At 42.0% G+C, this 23,607-nt stretch overlaps 1 protein-coding gene across 1 annotated transcript in view; it reads right to left on the bottom strand.

The window, feature by feature from the left end:
- nr3c2 (nuclear receptor subfamily 3, group C, member 2) overlaps positions 1-23,607 on the bottom strand; it is a 383,204-nt gene that overhangs the window by 92,391 nt on the left and 267,206 nt on the right. The window contains exon 6 of the mRNA XM_084318531.1: positions 22,666-22,810. Within this exon, the coding sequence (XP_084174657.1) occupies positions 22,666-22,810 (145 nt within the window). The remainder of the gene's footprint in view (positions 1-22,665; positions 22,811-23,607) is intronic.

Raw genomic sequence — 23,607 nt, 5'->3', positions numbered from 1 at the left:
GCTGAACGCAAGTAAGTTACCTTAAGTGTTCACGCTGACGGGAGACATAAAGTTTTCAATCAAGTTTTCAATCAGGTACTACTACTCAACTGCAGAAATGTGCGCTATGTGCCTAAAGTCAAGACTCGACAGTATTGAACTAGAAAAAGTATTTAGGAGCACATTTTTTGCATGATTAAAAACGAAGGTTCGAACATCCGTTCGAAAAACCCTGGCGAATGTTTTGTCTAGGGTGGGCCTTCAAAGCTGAACATGGTCCAATTAGAGGTATCTGAATACTAGCTCTGAATGCTAGCAAGCTAGCTATGAATGCTAGCAAGCTAATGTAAGAAGGATCAACTCAGTGAATGAACGATCAAACCGAGAAACACATTTCGGCATCATGTTTACTGTGGTGGATTATTTAAAGGGGACATGTCTTGCTATTCCTTTCACTATTTTGGCAACTTTACACAATTCCTGTGAGTCTATGGAACACATCTGTAAAATTCAAATAAATTCATTGTTTTGTATTTCTAATCAAGTACTCTAAAGCAGCATTTTTCCACTTCAAGATTTCAAGCTGTTTTGGGCTGGGCTCCGCCCATAAGCGCTTTGAGTGACAGTCAGTGATGCGTTGCTCATGGGACGGGGTTGCACTCCGTGCAACCAAAGTTTTGTGAGCAGAAGCGCGTGCACGCACATGCACGGATGTGCACGTGCGTGCACACAGGAATGCGCTGCACTCGACTGATGCACCAACTCGCAGTACCCACCTGGCTACTTTGCATATCAATAGCGCCGGTCGCCAGGTGTTACATTCCATTCATAGAGGCAATTAGGCACTGTCTTTAGTCTGGCCTTATGCAAGGGAACATTTATGCGCCTGGGAGCGCGTGTCATTAGCGTGCGTGCAACCAGTGTTGATATGAGCAACGCAACACTGGTGACAGTCACCCACAGTCTGCACTAGCAGACAGAGAGAGATATAGAGAGATTGAGGGGGATACTAATTAATTTCGCCGCGGGGGGCATAATCCCACGGGACAATGCATTGGTAACTTGTTTCAAATGACAATATATACCCCTGTGAATATTATTGCACGGATCGGAATACGGGTGCGCGCGTGGGAGCGTGCGCAACAATATTTTGACAGTGATATGCGAGTGGAGAAGCTCCAGCCCCGCGTGCGCACACACATTTACACACACATTCCCTCGCGCGGTCGGGAGGTTGTGTGTAAATGCTTGTATCCCTCTCTCTCTCTCCCTCTCTATCTATCTATCTCTCTCTCCCGCTCATTCTCGGCTGTCTCTGTCGGCACCCGCGCACGTCAACCCGTTTGAGGAAGTAATTCCACTCGCTCTGTTGTTGAGCGAATTGTTGATTGTGGGTGGTGACTACAACCAGTGCCTTACTCACGTCAGCAAAACAGTCAAATCAGAATGGCTTAGTTGAGTGAGGGAGGATCTCGTGAACTCGAGACTAGACTGATGAGCCAAAATGAGAATTAGAGACACAGACCCCATTGATACAAACCCCCATTGCTAGAAAACAATGATACACACTGGAAAAGGCCATTTATAAGACAGGGGACCTTTAACTCTGGCAATTGTCCCCGTCTGTGGAAGTAGTTTTTCACACTGTACAAGAATGAATAGCTTCTTCTGAAGGTAGAATAACAGTTTGTCATATTGGCAACTACCATAATGCTGACTGTGTGCAGACACCACCATGAATAATATGAAGGAGACAGTTAACACAGGCGATTGGCACAGACTTAAAGTAAGGCTGGTATAATCCTTGAAACCCATGAAAGTCACATCCGACTGAAATGCCATGCTAACATCTTATGTGTCACTTGTTTTCTGAAAAGTTTTGCCATTGTGATATAATACAGTATCTGAGGAAGAATTAATCTTCTTCCCTTTTAGACACCGTATTAACACATCCTGCGCCAAAAACGTCGTACAACGTGTTTCAAGTTCATGCTAATTCTGCCAATCCACGGCGTACGACGTTATTGAGATCATATTAAATTTTTTCGCCATGTTATTCATATTTCCCTCACGGAGCCTGGTCTGATGCAGTGTGAGCCGGCACAACTCTGCAACGCTTCAATACTGCCCCCTGGTGGATGATCGGCGAGTTGCCAAACCGGAAATGGACAAGTCGATCTCGGTGCGTCTCCGAAATGCGTCCGGCCACTCGCATATTGTTGCGGGACTGTATACACACGTCCGTGTGTAGCGATCGCTGCCATAACGCAATAATCGATACGATTTGGCCATGTATTATGATTATACAAACCGGAAATGGATTTAGGCGATCGCCGTCAAATAAGTGGGATCTGTGTGTGATGACGTCACGTGACTGAGAGGAATGGCGTGCTGAGTGCTCTGCACAGCTCTGTCCTTAGAATATAGTATTTTGCTTCTAAATGATCATCTATTTAAACTGAAGAACTGGATTATTTTGTTCAAACATAGTTGCCTGTCTGCATGTCTATTTCTGGCTCTTGCCGAGAAACCCGAACCCAGACAAAGAAAGGTGAACGGCGTGCAGCAATCAAACAAATCATGTCAAGCGAGGACACACCTGCCTGGGCGCAGCTACTCCTAACGGAGGTGAGCGACCTTAAATTATCGGTTGAAAGAAGACTGGATGAACTTGGCAATTCAATGAAAGACCTAAAAAAAGAGACACGGGCTATTCTGAACAGAGTCTCTAATGCAGAAGGAAGAATCGGAGATCTAGAAGACCAGTGTGCGGCCAATAGTAAAACCCTGCAGGTCCAAGCCAAAGAACTGAACACGCTACAAACAAAGTGTAGTAACTTGGAAGCACAAAATCGGAGAAATAATCTGATCTTTGTTGGCCTGGCAGAAGGACTGGAGACAGGCAACCCAGACAAGATGATGGGCGACATATTAAAATTAGTGCTGTCAAACGATTAAAATATTTAACTCGATTAATCGCATGATTGTCCATAGTTAACTCGCGATTAATCGCAAATTAATCGCATTTTAATTTAACTTTTTTTTTTTTACCTTAAACAGATCTTTTTCAAGTTCCAAGTTTTAATACTCTTATCAACATGCGTGTCAACAAATGCTTGCTTTGTGCAGCCATTTAACACAAAAGGATGACCCTCATGCATTGCAAATTTGCATCAAATTCAAAACAGAGTGATGCACAAAATAACTTAAAAGAAAATAATAATTTAAAACAATGAATAAAGTGTGCATGAAATAATAGGGGAAAGAAAACGTTAGGAACTTGTTACATTCACACACACAAGGGCTGATTAATCACACACCCCCCTCTCTCCCTCACACACACACTCTCCCACCTCTTTTTCTCTTTTGCCCCTTCCTCATCTCTCTCACCCCCCTCTCTCTCTATATCTCACACACACACACACACACACACACACACACACACACACACACACACACACACATACACTTCAGAAACAAACATAGTATCAATGAGAGCATCAATAATACACCTGAGTGAAGTCTAGTAAAAAAAAAAAAAAAAAATGTTTTTTTTTTTTTTAGTTAATCTTGAGTTAAAAAAATTAGTGGCATTAATAGAATCGGGAGTTAACGCGATATTAACGCGATATATTTGACAGCCTTAATTAAAATATATTCTGGATGGTAAAGACGACGAGCCAACACCAGAAATTGAAAGTCAGCACCGTAGCCCACGTCCCCGCCCGGCTCCAGGTGAGCCACCGCGGCCGTATCTGGTGCGCATACGGAGATGGAGCGACAGACAGAGGATCCTCCAGGCCGTGGCGGAGAAAAGGCAACTATCCTGGCTAGGACAACCACTGAGAGTCTTCCAGGATCTACCAACGGAGATTAAAAAAAAGCGCGCAGAATATGATGACATCAGAGCGAAACTCCGCAAAGAAACGTCCCTGCGCTATGGAATACTTTACCCAGCGAGGCTCGTTATCACCATTGATGAGGTGAAATATATCTACAACAACGCATCGGAGGCTGTTGAAGATTTGAAGAAACGATTACCCAAGATCTTTGGTTGACATGAGTGAGAGGACCAGAGGCATAACTGCACCAGCGTCACTGTAAGCCCCCCTGCTTTATTTTTTATTTTTTCTTCTATACCTTCATTCATTATGCTTTACGGCTGGGAGTGGGACTGATGGAATTATTGAGATATTACTTATGTTACACAATGAACAAGTGGAAAATGAACTAATCACACTCTCTCCCTCATAAACATAACGCTGGTGCCCGCATCGCGTATTTTTATTTTTTATTTGCGCAAGTTGATTGAACCTTGAGAACGGAGCTGTGTAGGATGCAGCACGGCCGCGCCTGCTCTGCTCGCGGACAAGGGATGGACATTAAGTCTATCTCTGTTTTGTTTACTGTTTTTCCTTTGCCTAATGGCTTACTTTATGTATGTGTATGTCTTGTACTTTTTATTTTTGTCTATCCATACATGTTGTTGCATAGTTTACAAGGAGGAAGCTGTAAAGTTGCTTGATAAAAATAATGGGACCTAATCATGTAAATCTGATTAGCTGGAATGTGAAAGGTATTTCAAACAAAACGAAAAGATATAAAATTATTACATATTTGAAATCCCTATCATGTGATTTGGCAATGCTCCAGGAGACCCATCTGAATGAAATAGAATCAGTTAAATTGAAACAAAGATGGGTAGGTCAAGTGTTCTCAGCACCAGGCAGTGGAGCCTCTAGAGGGGTAAGCATCCTGATTTCAAAGAAAATATCATTTAAACTTTCAAAACAAATAGTTGATAAAGATGGTAGATATATAATTTTGTCAGGTATTTTACTAAATGAAAAATGTACCTTAGTAAATGTATATGCTCCTAATACGGGACAGAATACTTTTTTGTCAAAGCTGAATCTGGTGCTGGCAGAATTTGCAGATTATCCCATTCTGATGGGTGGGGACCTAAATTTGGTTAGCAATGCCTCGATTGATAGGTCTGGGCGTCCCCTCCCACTAGACGGAGCATTGTCAAGTGCACTTAAAGAAATGCAAAACTCACTTGCATTAACCGATATTTGGCGTGTTGTCAACCCTGACACACGTGAATATACTTTTTACTCCCACGCTCATAATTCATATTCCAGGATTGACTATTTTCTCTTCTCACAATCCTTGGTGGGTAATGTAATTGATTGCAAAATTCATAACATACTTTTATCAGACCATGCGCCCCTGTCAGTCCTTTTTACTCCTGCTGTAATTAACAATAAAACCAAACAATGGAGATTTAATAACTCCTTATTGAAAGATCAAGTTTTTGTGTCTATGATTGAGGAGAAAACACAGGAGTACATTAGTATTAATCTTACATCAGTCCAGTCAGTGCAGACTGTATGGGAGGCTTATAAGGCAACCTGTAGGGGCTGGATTATAAGCTACTCAACAGCTAAGAAAAAGGAAAAAATGGCAAGGAAACATGGTCTGATTACTGAACTTAAGTCCTTGGAAACTAGTCATATGTTGGACCCTGACAATTTAGAACTGAAAAAAGCAGTGTTGGTTATAAAAACAGAATTACAAGCAATTCTACATGAGGAAAATGCATTTGCCCTCTTTCAGTTGCGTCGAAAATATTATGAATCTGGCGATAAGGCTGGTAAAATGCTTGCTCTCAGACTGAAGCAGCAAGAAAATCGTCAATCAATCTCTAGCATATATGATGAAGATGGCTCTCTGATTTGTGAACAACTTCAAATCAATAAAGCATTCACTAAATTTTATAGCACACTGTATAAATCAGAATGTTGTACGAGTGAAGAGGAAATGGAAAACATTTTCAGAGATATAAATCTCCCAACCCTCTCTGAAGAAGAAAGGGAATCACTAGATACACCTATCACGGAAAATGAAATTAAATCAGCTATCAAATCCCTCTCAACCGGTAAAACACCGGGTGATGATGGTTATACAAGTGAATTTCTTAAGTGTTTCCAAGTCACTCTTACACCACTTCTAATATTGCTGTTTAATGATATAGTGGCCAATCAATCCATGCCGCTAACCATGCGGCAAGCTACTATTTCATTGATTCCAAAACCTGGCAAGGATCACTTGCAAATGTGTAATTTCAGACCTTTGAGTATTTTAAATAATGATTATAAGTTGTTTGCGAAGGTCCTTGCAGGGCGATTGGAAAATGTTATAGCCTCATTGATTCATATTGATCAGGCTGGCTTTGTAAAGGGTCGTTTAGCTTCAAATAACATGAGGAGGCTAATGCATGTCATGTCAAGGGCGGGGGCCTCCCATCATCCAGCGATGGCAATATCGCTGGATGCTGAGAAAGCCTTTGATCGAGTGGAGTGGAAATATCTGTTTTATGTACTACCTAAATACGGATTTGGTCCGGTTCTCATGAACTGGATAAAGGCACTTTACCATGAACCGGTTACGTCAGTCAGAACAAATGGTATAAGGTCTGATCCATTCCATCTCTATCGATCTACCCGCCAAGGATGTCCGGTTTCACCGCACATTTTTATTCTTTCCCTCGAACCACTTGCCTGTGCTATACGTGCTCATAAAGAAATCAGTGGTATTCGTATTGGTAGTTGTGAGTATAAGGCCAGCCTGTTTGCTGATGACATATTATTAACACTAACAAATCCTAGCCATTCCATCTCTCAAGTGCTAAAGCTTATAGATACATTTGGTAAATGTTCGGGCTATAAAGTGAATTATAGTAAAAGTGAAGCTATTCCACTTAACAACCTAACTTTTCAATCACATCTGGGTTCTGCTCCTTTCAATTGGAAGCCAAAAGGAATTAAATACCTGGGAATTAAAATCCGATCTCCCATTGAAAAAATGGTTGAGTTAAATATATCTGACCTTTTAAAGAATATAAAGGAGGACATCAAAAGATGGACAGTCTTGCCTTTATCCCTTTGGGGCAGATCTGATATTATAAAAATGAATTTGTTACCAAGGCTAGCTTTTTTGATGTCCTCTATACCTTTAAAGTTCCCTCCTAGTTGGTTCAAAGAAATAAACAAATTATTTTCTGGCTTCCTATGGAACAACAGAAAACCTAGAATCAGCCATAAAAAACTTATAAAACCAAAAAATAGTGGAGGAATAGGACTACCAGATATCCACCAATATTACATAGCATATAACTCAAGATACCCCTTGCAGTGGGCTTACAATAGTGTGAGACAGATTGGCAGCTGGGAATGGCTTGAAGAACAAATTATAGAAGAACATAACAAAGATCTATCTCTTTCAATGTTGTGGTATAACCCAAAAATCACTCCCAGACTGGACAATCCGCTTTTAGAATTTTCATGTGAGATAGTGAAAATCTTACATAAACGCCTGACCTTTAGTGGATATTCCTTACCATCATGTCCATTATGGAAAAACCCTTTGCTCTCTGCAGGAGGTAAACTCCTTAAAAATAATGTATGGCAACAACATAATATAACACAGATGGGCCAAGTGATCAAAAGGGGAAATATGATACCTTTTAATGAACTTAAAACACAGTTTGGGCTGAAAGACACAGAATTTTTATCTTATTTACAAATACAATCAGTTATTAAATCATTGTTGTCTAAAGGCATAGCTATAGGAACAAACGGAGTCATGGAAGAGACATTAAGGGGAATTACAGGCAGGAAAGGCATTGTTTCTGCAATGTATAAACTATCATGTTCAACCACCCCTGATACCAATGCCCAAACTAAAGTCCAATGGGAGCGAGACATGGGTATATCCATATCTGAAACACAATGGGAAGCAGCACTTAGGAATAGTACAAAAATATCAAAATGTGTTAGATATAAAATTATACAATTAAAGATACTACACAGGGCCTATATAACACCCTGTACATTGAATAAAATGAATCACACCCTACCCAAATTGTGCTGGCATGGGTGTGGGGTAGAGGGTACGCTCATGCACTTGCTGTGGCACTGCCCACTTGTTAGGAAATTTTGGTTGGACATTGCTGAGGACCTGTCGGTTACTCTCCAAATTGACATTAATCCTTGCCCTATAATGTGTATATTGGGTGTAAAAATGGACACTGCTCAAGCAAAGATTGTAAATAATACTGTAGCACTGGCTTTTCTAGCATGCAAACGGATTATTTTAATGAACTGGAAAGAACGCAAACCGAACTGCTTCAGTATGGAGAACTGGCGCAAGGACTTCATGGACTTGCTATCGATGGAACAGGCTGCTCTGTCTCTTCAAGAGAGTGATCGGCCCGATGGCCTTCAAGGTCCCCTGAGCTTTATTAGATCACTATCTGGAATAAGTTTGTCTACTGAACCTTTGTAACGCTCTGCAACCCCCCCCCCCCCCTCGCCCCTTGTTGTTATTGTTATTATTATCATTTCTTGTCTTGTTTTGTTGTGTATGTATTGTCTTGTTTGAGAAAAATAAAAAAACTTTAAATATCAAAAAAAAATAAGTGGGATCTTTTTCCTCCAGTCTCATCGTCTAACGGTAAGAGGACGCTGACGTTACTTTCAGCCTGTTTATTATTATCCATGCAAACTGCTCTGATCACTATATCACCCATACTACATAAAGCATTTAACGACGATCACGGAATTATAAACGACCCCCCCCCCCTCCGTTCATCCGCGCATGATCAGTCATAACGTTTAGGATCATGTACAGTTGAAATTTTTAATATAGCGTGGATCGGCAACAAACGGCATTTGATAATCTATATATGCGTTTATGCCTATATCTCACGTTCTAGGAATTACTGCAGAAAACGATAAAAACATATTTATATTCTAGACGGTATTTTCGTATGAATGTATGAATGAAAAAGTTAAACGTTCCTACATCCTGAACCATAGATAATCGATGTTGAATGGGCCATAGTAATGTCAATTTAGCAATACAATTTAAAAGGTTATAGCCCTGCAAAGAAGGTGAACATCTCCATAGACTTACAGTGCTGGCAGAGAATGGTATAAGATGCTCAAATTGCGTGGCAGGGAATGTGTTAAAGGGGAACTATCTTATAAATGGCCTTTTTGAGTGTTTAGCATTGTTTCCTAGCTATGTGAACTTATATTAATATGATCTATGTCTCTAATTCTCATATCTCCTCTCACAATATTCACCCTCACTGAACTGAGTCATTCGAAAATGTGATGATTTGTGATGTCAGAGAGACACAGCTGCATGATAATGTGGCTGTGTGGCATCAGGATCATGATGAGCTGCACACAGTGGTTGGAGCCCAGGCTCAAAACGGCTCGAGATCTTGAGGTAGAAAAATGCTGTTTTTGAGGACTTGATTAGAAATACAAAACAATGTATAAAAAATAAATAAAAATTACAGAGGTGTTCCATAGACTCACAGGAATGGTGTAAAAGTGCCAAAATAGTGAAAGAAATAGTAGAATAGTTCCCCTTTAAGGCAGGCATTAACGTTCAGGGGAAGAATGGCATTTTATTCAGATATTAGCAGGGCATTTTAGTCAGATGTGGTGATTTTCATGGATTTATGCAGTGATTAAGACACATTTTCAGATTCACTGGTGAATCGGCAGAAAATAAATATGAAAAAGGCGCCTTGTCAAACACACACAATCTGACTTCTGCTAAAAGTAATAACGATCAAATGTAACGGACCCTCCCCAGGAACAGCCGCTAGCCTGTCTGATATGTTGTATTATTGCTTTATGTTCTGTCTTATGTCTGACCCTATGTGATGTCCCCCTTTTTTCTTTTTATTTAAATTTAAAATAAAAATAAAAATTGGGGTCTTAGTTTTAGTTTTATTTTGTCTTTGTTTTTATTATTGAGTCTTATTTTTGTTTGTTTATTTTTTATTTGATCTTTTATATTTTCTTCTTCTCTCCTCTCTTTTTGTCACCTCCCCCCCTTCCCCTTCCCTCTTTCTCCCCTCTTTCCTCTCCAACTTCTGCTCATTCTAAGTTACCTGATGTGTACCAAAAAATGTATCTAGTGGCCATCGCCCACTGGGCGAAAAAAGGCGCCTTGAGTTCTGCATAAAGACAAGAATGACTTGGAATGTCAAACAGACTGGTATGCTATGGTCCTCAAACAGACTGGTATGCTATGGTCCTCCTCTAACAGACTGGTATGCTATGGTCCTCTAACAGACTGGTATGCTATGGTCCTCTAAGACTATGGCAACTGTTGCCCACTTGATCTCACTCACTTGTTTACTTACTCACTCTCTCGATTATTCACTCACTCACTCACTCACTCACTCACTCACTCACTCACTCACTCACTCACTCACTCACTCACTCACTCACTCACTCCTACAGTCCATTAGGCTTGTGAAAGAAATAAAGAATCTTTCCACTAGGGCTGGGCGATATGGCAAAACATTTGGGATGTCTGATATTATCGGCCTACCGATATTATCGGCCGATATCGGCATTAAAATGTGATATCGGAAAATATCGGTATCGGTTTTCAAATTTTTTATTTTTATTTTTTTACATTTCTATAGAAATGATGTCCGATATTATCGGCCTACCGATATTATCGGCCGATATCGGCATTAAAATGTGATATCGGTTGATATCGGTATCGGAAATTAAGAGTTGGACAATATCGGTATATCGGTATCGGTAAAAAAGCCAATATCGAGCATCCCTACCAAAAATGATATCACGATAACGATATCGATAACGATATCATATCACTCGATATCGCTAATTATCGATATTGTTCTAAGTATTAAAAAAAACAACAGATGTATGTTTATTTTGCCGCAATTATTTGTCGTTGCCGCCATCTTTAGTGTTACATCCCCTCACACTCCAGTTCTCAGGCTGCAGCTGGTTTGAAAGCGAAAGTACTAGGGATGCACCAATCCGATATTGGTATCGGTATCGGCCAAATAATGGCTGGATCGGGTATCGGTCAAATAAAAATTAAATACGTATATATTTTTTTTCTTTTTTAGAAAAAAAAAATTAATAAAATAAGAAATAACCATTCAGTACATTTATATCTATGTGTTAATTTGTTACATTTAGTTTCACTAAGTTAGGAAAGTAATGTTTTAAGTCAAGCCTGATGTTGCCTTGCACAAAAGAATGATCCCAGTCTCTTCCACACAGTGACAGTGAGGCATACAGTTTATTAATTGAATGAATGAAGTTTATTTTCTGTCTTTGTTTACAACAAATCAAAAACACACTTGTGATCCTTTACAATTCTTAAATATATATATATAAAAAAAACGTGGATTACATTTGGGGGGGGGGGGGGGGGGGTTGGACAATGGGTATCGGATCGGTATCGGCCGATTCCCAAAACCAGGTATCGGTATCGGTATCGAGACTGAAAAAGTCGGATCGGTGCATCCCTAGAAAGTACCGTAAACAAGCTTCTCTGCTGGCTGTGGCTCCAGGGTTGAACAGTTCTGGCTCTGCTAGTTTCTTTTATATCTTTTGGCGTTTTTTTGGTGGACAAACCACTGCACATGTGCACCGTGACTCATGACTGGAGACTAGCTCTGCTAGCACACATAGCCTACTGTGTACAGACGGTTTCAAACTGTATTTTAAATTAGAAAGCAAACAAAATAAATGGACAAGGGAAAAATATATCTCAATTTGGTCAGTATTGTCATTTGGACAAGCAAAGCCATTACTTTAAGTTGCAGGCAAGAAAGACAAGTCCGTCCACTGTCTCTGGTTTTAAAACTGCCCTGTTGCAGGTCACAAAAAAAACGGCACACTTGTGTGTGCGCGCATGACTCGCGTGTATACAATTAAGCGAGACAAATAAAAGGGCCTCCTAGGGCTTGCAGACCTCTAATATTACACCATACCTGACCCAGTCACCAAACCATGTATACACATTTGTATGTACAGTATACGCTCATGATCACACATGCAACAGTGGCTCGGAAGGTAGAGCAGTCGTCTAGTAATCCAGAGGTTCCCGGTTCGATTCCCACTCCTCCCAGTCAGCGTGTCGAAGTGTCCTTGAGCAAGACTCTTAACCCCTAATTGCTCCCGATGAGCATGTTGGTAGCTTGCATGGTCGCCTCCGCCGTGAATGTGTGAGTAAAATGTGAGGAACAAATTGTAAAGCGCTTTGGATAAAAGTGCTATATAAATGCACCATTTACCATACACACAAATATGCATGTATACTGCACATCCACAACATGTGTGTAGTGTTGACTTATCTCTCTCTCGTTCTCCATCTTTTATCTTTCCCATTCTCCTCTCTCCATTTCCTGTCTCTATTATATCTTTCTTTTGCTCTCTCTCTCTCTCTCTCTCTAGCACGCACATTTTATCGGAGAAGTTGATCTCGATTATGTTAAGAGTGTGTGGAAACAGAAAGAACAACAATGGCGGAGGCCGCGAGCCAGTGAGCAATGTGCAGCGCAGATGGTACACATCGTCCCAGAAGAACCACTAGCACCACTCGGGACGCCACCCCTACGCTCTGAATCACTGTCGAGTCACCTCAACACACCGTCAGAATCCAATGCGAGTGGTGGAGGCTTGACTTGAAAGTTGACTCAGAGTTCAACGTTGCCATAAATCTGTGGGGGTGGGGGTTACTACACTCCCTGTGATAACAACTAGACTAAACATATTGGCTAGATACTGTATGGGAGCAGAAGAGGCTGAATGGATTTGAGTGCATAATGCATTCCAGCAGCACTGTGTAGCTATACGAGCAATTCTGCAAAGTGAAGCATACTGTATCATCTTTTCATACAACTTCTGGGCTGGAGTTTCAAAACTCTCTTATTTTTTGTCCCTCTTCCCTTCCCTGATCAATTTAGCTGAATCACTGCCCAAAATGAGCTGCCGGTTTGGGGAGGGAAAAAAAGAAACATCTCTTTCTCTCTCTCCCTCCCTGTTGCTATGGTGAGCGGTTCAGGAAGCAATACTGAGCAGAGGACTTGGAAAGGAAGGTGAAAGTGGTGAGAACAGCCATCCACATTTTGTTTCTTTTGGATGCATGTCCATGCAGCTCATTTTAAGCGGAGCCGCTGTGGTCATATTCATCTGAGTGTCTCATTCTATGTTTGCCTGGGTAGATCGGAGAAGAGTCTGGGACCTGCAAATTAATACAAATTCATATGTTCTCTCGAGGACCTCCATTTTAGAAGAGTTTAGTTGTTAGCTTTGATTTAGTTCAGAATTTCACAACTGTCTATAATGTAGTTGAGGAGAAAACAGCGTAGAAAATGTCATCAAACATGTCAGTCATTCTTACATACTCTCTCACTGGACTTCTAGTCAATTAAATACGAGCTAAATGTAACTATTCCCATCTGTCTTGGGTCCCCCTGCATGTCCCCAGACCCCACATTGAAAACTGGCCCAGTGGCTTCTCTCCTCTTGTTGCCTTCATGGTGTCATGGCGATGTCTAGAAGGGATACAGTAGCCTCCAGGAAGTGTCGTCTGTTCCCTCAGGTTGTCACTTGTCGGCCAATTGCTGCAAAGGCCAGAACTTACAAGTCACAAATCACCTAACAAGTCGTTTATAGAACTAACCCCTTACCTTAACCGTAACCTCATTGGAGACCCTGCATAACCCTTCCTTAACACTTTCAGTGCCGTTCACGTAGATCTATGGTTCTGTCGTCCGATCGTTGAGTGCCGGAAACGTAGATCTACGTTTCTGTCACAGTATTTCTTTTATTATCTATATCCATTCATAATTCAGCGGGGCACCTTGTGCATACTGTTCTGAGTGTGTCTAAACTGGCAGACGGTATTATACCGCCCTCTAACGCCTTCGGCCAGTAATGCACCCGGTTAGACCAGGGTTAGTTTATTTTCTATACCGAGCTGCGGGGTGGGGGCGGGTCCTAAACACTCCGGCAAAACACACGCTTATAGGGATGGCTTGGACAACTGACCCCGCCCGCCCGTTAAAGAGCAATGTCCAATAACGTCGGAGGCACGATCGCTGTGGATAACTGGAATGGCGATGAGATTATTGGATTCTTTTTTTTTTTCATTACTTCAGAGACCAGGTAAGGACACTATATATGAAAGCTTGCGTTGATCTGATATTTATTTCTACTGCGATTGAAGCTATATGTGTTTATGTGTCTGGCTGTTCTGCCGTTGGGATGCAGGAGGGGGGGGGGGGGGGAGAGGCGCCGGTCTAAACCACATTGCATGCGTGCACCACAAAGGATAATAGTGATGATCTAGCGTTGATTTCAGGAAGATCCGATAATCAGGCGAAAAATTACAACGTGTTTATTGAATTACACAAAAACGCTGTTTTCGTGTATTTTCCCTGGAATTGCTCAGAAGCGGCCGGACTATGTTCATATTCAAAACGGTATCAAAAGGAAATGTATGGATGAAAAAAGAATCCGTTTTTTGCACGTTGACCAGAAGTAGCTCAATGAGACTTGAGGGCGTTATTAGACCCATAGCGATACTATAAAATATAGGTTTAGTTCTACAAACTACAACTACGTTTACATGGGGTTAATGGGCGGCACGGAAGTGGTCACTTCCCGGAAGGGGCGTGGCACTCAATGTGTTAAAAGATACATTCCATCCTGATATCTCCTGTATCCCATCTAGCATCTGGCTCCATCTTGACCCACTCTTCATGTCCACTGGGGGAAAACATGTTTCAGCAACGTGCCAAGCATTCACCTAAGTTACCACCCATCGGTCGCTAAACGCTTAGATTATGTGGACTTACTTTGTCTTGAAAATGCACAACTGTCTATTTTTTTTTGTTGCTGTTGTAATTCACTCTCAAAACTGTCTCTGAGAGCTGAGTGGGCAGATTTGTCTATTCAATACATGACCTGAGTCAATAAGCACTAAGTAGCTATGGAAACAAGGATGCACACTCCCCTCGTCTCTAGGATTTTTTTTTTATTATTACACTGACAATGTACAACTGACTGAGAGATTGACTGACTGAATGAACTGAATGAACTGACTGGACAGACAGACAGACAGACAGACAGACAGACAGACAGACAGACAGACAGACAGACAGACAGACAGACAGACAGACAGACAGACAGACAGACAGACAGACAGACAGACAGACAGACAGACAGACAGACAGACAGACAGACAGACAGACAGACAGACAGACAGACAGACAGACCAGCTGAGTGATGACCTACTAAAGGCCAGCTATAGGAAGACAGACAACTCCTGCGACTCCTCTCAATAAATCTCTGGCATGTTATCAAGCCGTAACCTTGATCTATACATCCTCATCCTCGGTTTGGGGGCCACTTGGCCTGAGACCAGCCGGTGACAACATATCCTTCTGTGACAGAGAGCCGAGCGAGTGGCCGAGTGGCGTCCAGGCCGGCACTAAATCCAGTGGGTTCACGTCTCACCGGCATTGTCAACCCGAATAGTGGAGCCCATCCATCACCGGGACAGGCAGCGCTGTGACCGCGTCACGCACCGCGACAGCAGGCAGGAGGAACCGGCAGCGCTACATGCTAAAGATGGTTTCCTCTCTGACCTGACAGGCCTGATGATCATCTTCATTTACCGGATGAATAAATATGTGATTTATTTTTTCTAATCTCTGTATGAATTTAAAGGCCCAATCCGTGATAAAAAAATAAAGAAAAGGGCCAAAAATAAATAAATACAATTTGAAATGGAGATCATTCATTTATTTTTCTTGTTGCAATTCATATTCCAAACAGCACGTATCTATCGATGGAAGACACCAGAGTCAGTTACACTAACTTTCCCCATAAAAACCGGGAAAACGAACTAAAAGAAATCTCTGCAAACATGTAGGTCACTGAGCATGGTGCCCTAGCGTAGGCTGCCTACAGGGGCTGCTGTTCTCCATTTTGCTTCAGTTCTATATCATTTCACTGGGCATCACATGCCCCACGGCCTCCCCACGTACGCTTTCCCCTCCACTTGCTCCCCTGTTCAAACACACTGGAGCGAATCACGCGGCCCATTGACTCCCCCTGCGCTGGGCTTTGATCAGCTACGCCTGACGTGATTAAGGAACCATCCGAAGGTACAAGGGCTTTTCTTTAGGGGCCGCCAGGGTTGAGTAGCGAGACTCTACGGCTGTGTTTTAAGTCCATCATCGCTCCCCACTAAAAAAATAAATTAGTATAAAACCTCTCTGCAACTGGACTCCCTGTAGATCTGTGGTTCTAAACCAGGAGTCTGAGGAACCACAGGGGTCTTTGGGGGAGTATCATTTGGGTCCTTAGAAAAATAGGGTCAATAGGCCCAATGAACATTAAAGCAGCACTCTTCACCGAAAAACTGATGCAGATCTATTTTGCACATAATCTCACACTAACCAAGGCTCTAAACTGTTTTGCACACATTAATTTAGTTTGAAAGTTATTCTGAGTTAATGACTTTGAATATCTCCTCCCATGATGTCATCACATAATAAAATTATGAAATGATGATGATCATTTCATTGAGCTGTAATTAACGCAACACAAGGATTCAGTGTCCTCTGATGACATCACAGGAGGAATTAATGAATGAATGAATGAATGAAAACTTTATTTAACAGATTGCAGAATGGGTACAATACAGTATGGCTCAATACACACAATTGTTAAGGGGATGCAGACCAGAGAAAGACATTTGTCTTGTTTACATCAGGGTCCCCCATTTTCAATTCATATTGACATTTATGACGTACTCAACATACATGACATTTATGGCATAGGGACATACAGGTATTTAGTACTGATACATTTGTGACATATACGGTATTCAAATATTCAGTACTGTTACCCATAGATCCTGACAGAGTATATACCTATTGACAGAGTATATACATATTGACAGAGTATATGCATTATTATTATCATTAACTGTCAAACAAAATTAAAATGTGCAAAACAGTTTAGAGCCTTGGGATATGTGTGAACTTATGAAGTGTGACTATTGTTATCTCAGCTGAAGAATGCTGGACTAAATCATAGCCAACAACAAAAAGAGCTTTTCAGATGGGATTCCCAGAGACAATATCTAATCAAATGAGGGTCAACATACTAATTTGTATCAATTTGTGGGGTACTTGAAACAAACAAGGTTGAGAACAACTGTTGTAGGAAAACTGCTCTGTAGAAAAATGCATTCCTTTAACTCTCCAACATTCCTGGGGCGGCTACGTGGCGTAGTGGGCAAGGCGCTCGCCATGAAATGCTGGAGACGCTGGGCTCGTCAGTTCGAGCCCAGCGCTCCACATTTGCTTTCAGTTTAGCTGGTCGTCCGTACTAATACACATTGGCCGTATTAGGGGGTGGGAAACTGATGGGTGGGGATCGGGCGTTGTGGACAGCGACTCCTACAGGTCGGTTGGTGCGCCTGCGCAGTAGAATCAGGAAGTGTCGTCAAAACAAACTGGTCAGACTACTGCTTGACCTTACTCCTAGAACCCACCTCACCCCTGCCCACTTTGACAACCTAGGATGGCTTAGAGTAGACGACAGAGTACAGCAACTTGCAATGGGCCTGGTCTACAAGATACACTACACGACCAAGGTACCCATGTACATGACAAAATACTTCCCAAAGGTCAGTGAATACCACGATCACAACACCAGAGGGAGCTCCACAAATCATGTTAAACCCAGATTCGGCTCAAACAAGGGACTAAACACGTTTCGCAATTATGCCACATCAATGTGGAACGCCCTACCCAAAGCTGTAAAGGAATGTGAATCACTACCCACTTTCAAAAACACTCTCAAAAAACACCTAAGGGAGACTGCAACTCTGTCCGAACACAACCCCCTCCAATGTACAGTAAATTACCAAGTATGGTCTTGTCAATAATCCAATGTACAGTGTTGTTTGTACAGTTGTACAGTGTCCCCCACCCACCCATCCTACCCAACCCCCCCCCCCCCACCCACCCATCCACCTCCAATGTACAGTCCCCCCCCACCCCCACCTACCCAATCCAATGTACAGTTTCTACGTCTAATGTATATACTCTTTTCTTTCTGGACTCTTTTTGTATCACAAACAGTACTGTAATTGCAAATCTGGTATGTCATAAATGTATAGATGTAGCAGTACTGTCTATCGGTATGTCATGTATGTCACATATGTTACGATGAATTGAAAATGGGGGACCCTGATGTAAACAAGACGAAAGTCTTTCTCTGGTCTGCATCCCCTTAACAATTGTATGTATTATTGAGCTGCACTGTACTGTACCCATTCTGCAATCTGTTAATAAAGTTTTCAATCAATCAATCAATCAATGTAAACACTGTAATCTGTGTTGCATGTACCTGACAAATTGAACTGTTTGTATTACACTCATATTCCAACTTAACTGAATGCACATGTGTGTGTGTGGACTACTGTACTATTACAGGTATTGAAATGAACAATGCAACTTCCTTATAAAAAAAAAGAAAAAACTATTTTATTAGAATTTTTTATGAATAATTAAATATCGATACTTGGCGTCCCTGTATTGATACAGTATCGCCATGCAAAGTATCGCAAATGTTCACGATACTACTACGTATCGATTCCCCCCCCCCCACCCCTAGCGAATACTGAGGCTGCGGTTAGACTTTCGTTTCATTTTCGTTTCATTTTCACATGAGTTTCGCCGCAACGTAGCGGGAGGCGAGTCACACTTTCGTTTTGTCACCTGAACACAGTGATGTAGTAAACTGCCAAAGCAGTAGGTGGCAGTAGGTGGCGAACATGAAGGCAATTTTCAACCAATCAGAACTTGAATGTGCCAATACACTTCCTGCAAAGAAAATGTCAACAAGGCGGGCGCCGCCATCTTTGCCTATTTACCCAATGCAGCACTTCTTTTCAGCAAAGTGTAATAAAAGTGCAATAAACAAAACGGATACATTCACTGTGTGTTCTGCCTCTCATTTGTTGATGAAACAAAACTAACATCAACACAAGTGACCACCAAGAGCGGATAGTTTAGTCTCAAAAAAGATCGGTGACGTTGTTAGCTACATTGTTAGCTGCATGCTAACGTGAATGGAATATGCCATTATAACAGTATAGCATTGTGGCTAGAAGCTAACGTTAGCTCACGCTAGTTAGCCAGCACCAAACTGATGATATCGGGAGCTATCAGTAGCTAGATAACATTAGAGACAACGCCGTGTGTATTAAACAAAGGTGAATAGATGACTGGGCCATTTTGTTTAATGCTTGTTAAGATTGAAAGAGGAGCTCTGAGCTAACAGGGTCTGATAGCTAACGTTAGCCAGTTCAAGTTTCAAGTTCAAGTTTCAAGTTTCTTTAATAGTTGTCATACAGAAGTACAGAATACTTTTATACAAAATGCTTCTTACTGTTGCGCTCCAGAGACTGTGCAAGACAAGATAAGTATGAAATAAAATAACATAGTAAAATTAGAAGTAAAAAAAATGAGGTCACAGTGTTCAGTTTAGACATATGTACAATGTTCGATGCAGAATAGACGTAGTTACCATACAATATACAATACTGTGCAGTGTACTAATATACAATACTATATAGTGCAAGGCAGAAATGGAGAAATGGGACGAGGTGCAATTCACAGTAGGTGTACGAGTTGTAGTGCAAATCCTTTATCAATAAATATAAAGTGTAAGTGTGTTTGTGTGATCTAAAGTGTGGAGAGTGGGTGCTGCAGTGTGTTGTTTGTTTGAGTGAGTGTGTGCGTGTGGGTGTGTGTGCTGTGTGCATTTGATGGTTGTTGCATAGTGATTATTGTTCGTTTAGCAGCCTGATGGCCTGGGGATAGAAGCTTCTTCTGAGTCTTTCTGTGCTCGCCTTAAGACTCCGGTATCGCTTGCCTGACCGCAGCAGTTCAAAGAGGCAGTTGTTCGGGTGGCTCGAGTCCTTAATAATTCTCTTAGCCTTCCCCTTGCACCGCTTGTTGTAAATGTTCTGGAGGGTGGGAAGCCCCCCTCCAATTGTGCGTTCGGCTGAACGTGTCACTCTTTGTAGTCTGCTACGGTCTTGTGCGGTGCTATTCCCAAACCAGGAGGTGATGTTGCCGGTCAGGATGCTCTCTATTGTACATGAGTAGAAGTTCCTAAGGATCTTCTGACTGACTTGGAACTTCCTTAGGCGCCTGAGGAAGTAGAGGCGTTGTCGTGCCTTCTCATGCAATCGGTAATGCTAGCAGAATGAATGGATGTAAACTTTATTTAACATATTGCATAATGGGTACAATACAATACGGCTCAATACAAACAATTGTTAAGGGAATGCAGACTGTTGTAGCTTGGACTGGGGTCCTTATAACAATAACTTGACAACACATGGTAGCTGCAGCTATTTGGGACAGCTCTGCTGTCACCGGAAGGGCACGCAGATGGTATCTACTGCGCATGGGCGTTTTCGCAACAACGGCTCTGTGCAGATTACACGACTGTCGTCGGCGAGTTTTGGCGCTACTCCAAAACGGAAAACACAATTTAGCGTTTTCAGTAGGGCCACAACGTATCCGCCAAAAAACGCATTTCTGTGTAAAAGGGACAGCAAACGTATTCAAAAACGTATAAAAACGAGCACAAAAACACTCAGTGTAACAAGGGCCTGAGTGACACTCTTGGGGACCACTTGATACCTGAAGCGTTGGCACTTAACCACAGTGGTGTACTGGAACCCCATGGGGCTGTATCGGGGTGTGATCTCCCAACTTTACCTCCAAATAAAAAAGAGAATTCAAGGAAAAACACCTTGACACTGTTTATGTTACCTGCCGCAAAGTTACACTGTGGGGAAAAACTCCCCGCAAAATGGCGCAAAAAAGAAAAATTGTGTTTCGCTTCCATTATTCAATTGGGATTTCCAAGATGAAATGGGCTTAGACTCTTCCGGGAACTGATTTGAACATTGAACTGAGGTGACAGTGATGTCAGCCTTCACTCCATCGTTGATGGGAAGAGAGATTTGACATAATTCGAGGGGAGATCATTAATTTATACTTTTATTTTTTTTTTATAATCGATGATCATCTTCTATTGGATGGAATTTCTACAGTATGTATGTCCCTGCAGTGCTATAATAATGGAATTTTAGACAAATTCTTTTGCATGCATAGACACACAGAGATCCAAGGACACAAGGTAATAACAAGATGAAAGAGTAATTTTTCCTCACTTCACAGGCATGTTGAAAAGGTAACTGAAAACAGCCTTTTAAATGCCCTTTAAACTTACTTTGAAATAACCGGGGGGTGCTGCCAAGCAGGGCAATTCAAGCAGTATTCACTAAGAGTCATCCCTTAAAAAGGACTTAAAATGCCTTAATCCATGCACACACATTAATAAAAATCAAGGGGTACTTAAAACATTGCAGACCACTTAAAGGGACACTTCACCAAAAAACACAGCTGATTTAATTTGCACATAATCTTACACAAAAAACTGTTTCCCATTTTTTTATTTTCTTTTCCTTTTGTTGTGTTAATTACAGCTCCACAAAATGAAAAAAACAGTGATACCTTGTCTTATAGGGATTGCTACCTTATCATTTCACTGAGCTGTAATTAACACAACGATTCAATGTCACTGGTAGCCATCACGGTGGCCTTATTCAAAATAATTTAAAGTACTCTCAAAACTGTCAAACTAAATGAATGTGTGTCAACATTTTTACCGTTTTTGAATGTGTGTGAGATTGTGTGCAAAATAAATCAGCATTTTTTATTCTGTGAAGTGCCCCTTTAACACATTGACCGCCAGCAGCAGGGTGCACTGATCCCCCTTCAGCGCCAGGTCTTTATTCAATGGATATAGTTTTAGACTGCGACATTTGCGAGTGCTTAAAATATATCTTATATTATAGCTATGGGTCTAATAACGCCGTCGACTGTCAGTGAGTTGCTTCCAGTCAACATGCCCAAAACAGATTGTTTCTTCATCTGTACATTTCCGTTTTATACCGTTTTGAATAGAGTATGGTTTGGGTGCTTCTGAGTAATTCCAGGAAAAATACGAGAAAAAGGCATCTTTTCGGCTGATTATGTAATCATCCTGAAATCAACACTAGATTATCATTATTATATCTCCCCGTGCATACATGAAATGGCCCTCGTAGGGGGGGCGCTCGCCCCCCCCCCCCCACCGCAGTCAACGGTAATAAGCACATACACCTACACACAGATAGCTTTGATCGCGGTAGAAAGAAATATCAGATCAACGCAAGGTTTTATATATAGAGTCCTTACCTGGTATCTGATGTAATGCAAAAAAAAGAATCCAATTATCTGATCGCTATTCCAGTTATCCACAGCGATCATGTCCCCGACATTACCGAGCGCTACACATGAATGGGCGGGCGGGGTTAGTATTCCATGCCGTCGTTGTAAGCCCCTGGCTCGCCCGAGTATTTAAACACCGCCCGCACGGCTCAGATCGGGTCATAAAACACACCAGCCCCTTTCCAATGGAATGCAATAGCTCCGCAAGGCAGTAGAGGGCGGTATTGACCGTCTGCCAGCTCAGACAGGGTCTGAAGGGTATACAGAGGCTGCAGCTATGAATTATGAATAGATATAGCGAATAAACGCAATAACGATCCCAAAAACGAGTTACTCGTTGTTGGCGCTGAACGCATGGCGGGCAATAACAAGTATACTCGTTCTTGGCAATTATTGTGTTAAACATGCCTTCATTTCAGGTTCATGTGAGCGCAGACTTGACTTACTCGTTGAAGATGAGGTCGGGGGCGAAGTAGAGCATCTGTCCGTTGGTGTGTTTGTAGGAGCGCCAGCTGAGGCCGAAGGAGGACAGACACATCCAGGAGTACTGGATCAGGGTGATCTGGTCCTCGATGGGCAAGCCCCTGAAACCTAGCACACACACAGGAGATGGAGCTGATGAGAAGAGGGCGGGTTGCTGCTGCATTATGCGTGAGTGGAGTTGAGCAAAATAGATGCGGGCAGGAACCAGCCGCATTTCATTGTATACCTGTATGCCGTGACAATTAAAACTCTTGACTTGACTTGACTTGACTTGAACCTGTGAGGCATTCACCTAGTGTGTGTGTGTGCGGGGGGGGGGGTACGTTTTTGTATGTATGTATGTATGTATGTATGTGTGTGTGTGTGTGTGTGTGTGTGTGTGTATGTGTGTGTGTGTGTGTGTGTGTGTGTGTGTGTGTGTGTGTGTACTGTCCCTCATGCCTATGCATGCCAATGTAGCATGGTGCCTTGTTTGTGCCAATATTTGTTCATGACATGAGAGCTGCTCCAGAGTATTCACCCGCTCTTGTTTTACACAAATCCCCCCATGGCCTCAAATGATTGGCCTGTTGTCTACAGAGCTCCAGAAATAGAGTGTGGAATAGGGAGATGTTATCACACTCTCAATCTAACCCCTCCATCCTCATGCTACAGCGTAGGCCAGCTGAGGACACGCAAGTGACTTAGTGAGGCTTAATGACTATTTCGGTCCACGCATGTCAATAGTCAGTGATGCGCCACTGCCAAGCGCTGTGCGTGTCTCTGGTATCATCGTCTTCTGGAATGGGTTAAGTGTGGGGGCTGTGTGCGACCTCGCCCGCTAACGGAGCCGCCACCAACCAACAGTCAGAATCCAAAGACTGGCTCGAATGTATACGTCAATGAAAAACAAACAAAATCAATAA

This window comes from Notolepis coatsorum (assembly GCF_963971535.1).
Source record: "Notolepis coatsorum genome assembly, chromosome: 7".
Classification (NCBI taxonomy): domain Eukaryota; kingdom Metazoa; phylum Chordata; class Actinopteri; order Aulopiformes; family Paralepididae; genus Notolepis; species Notolepis coatsorum.
This window is presented reverse-complemented; position numbering and strand designations above follow the sequence as displayed.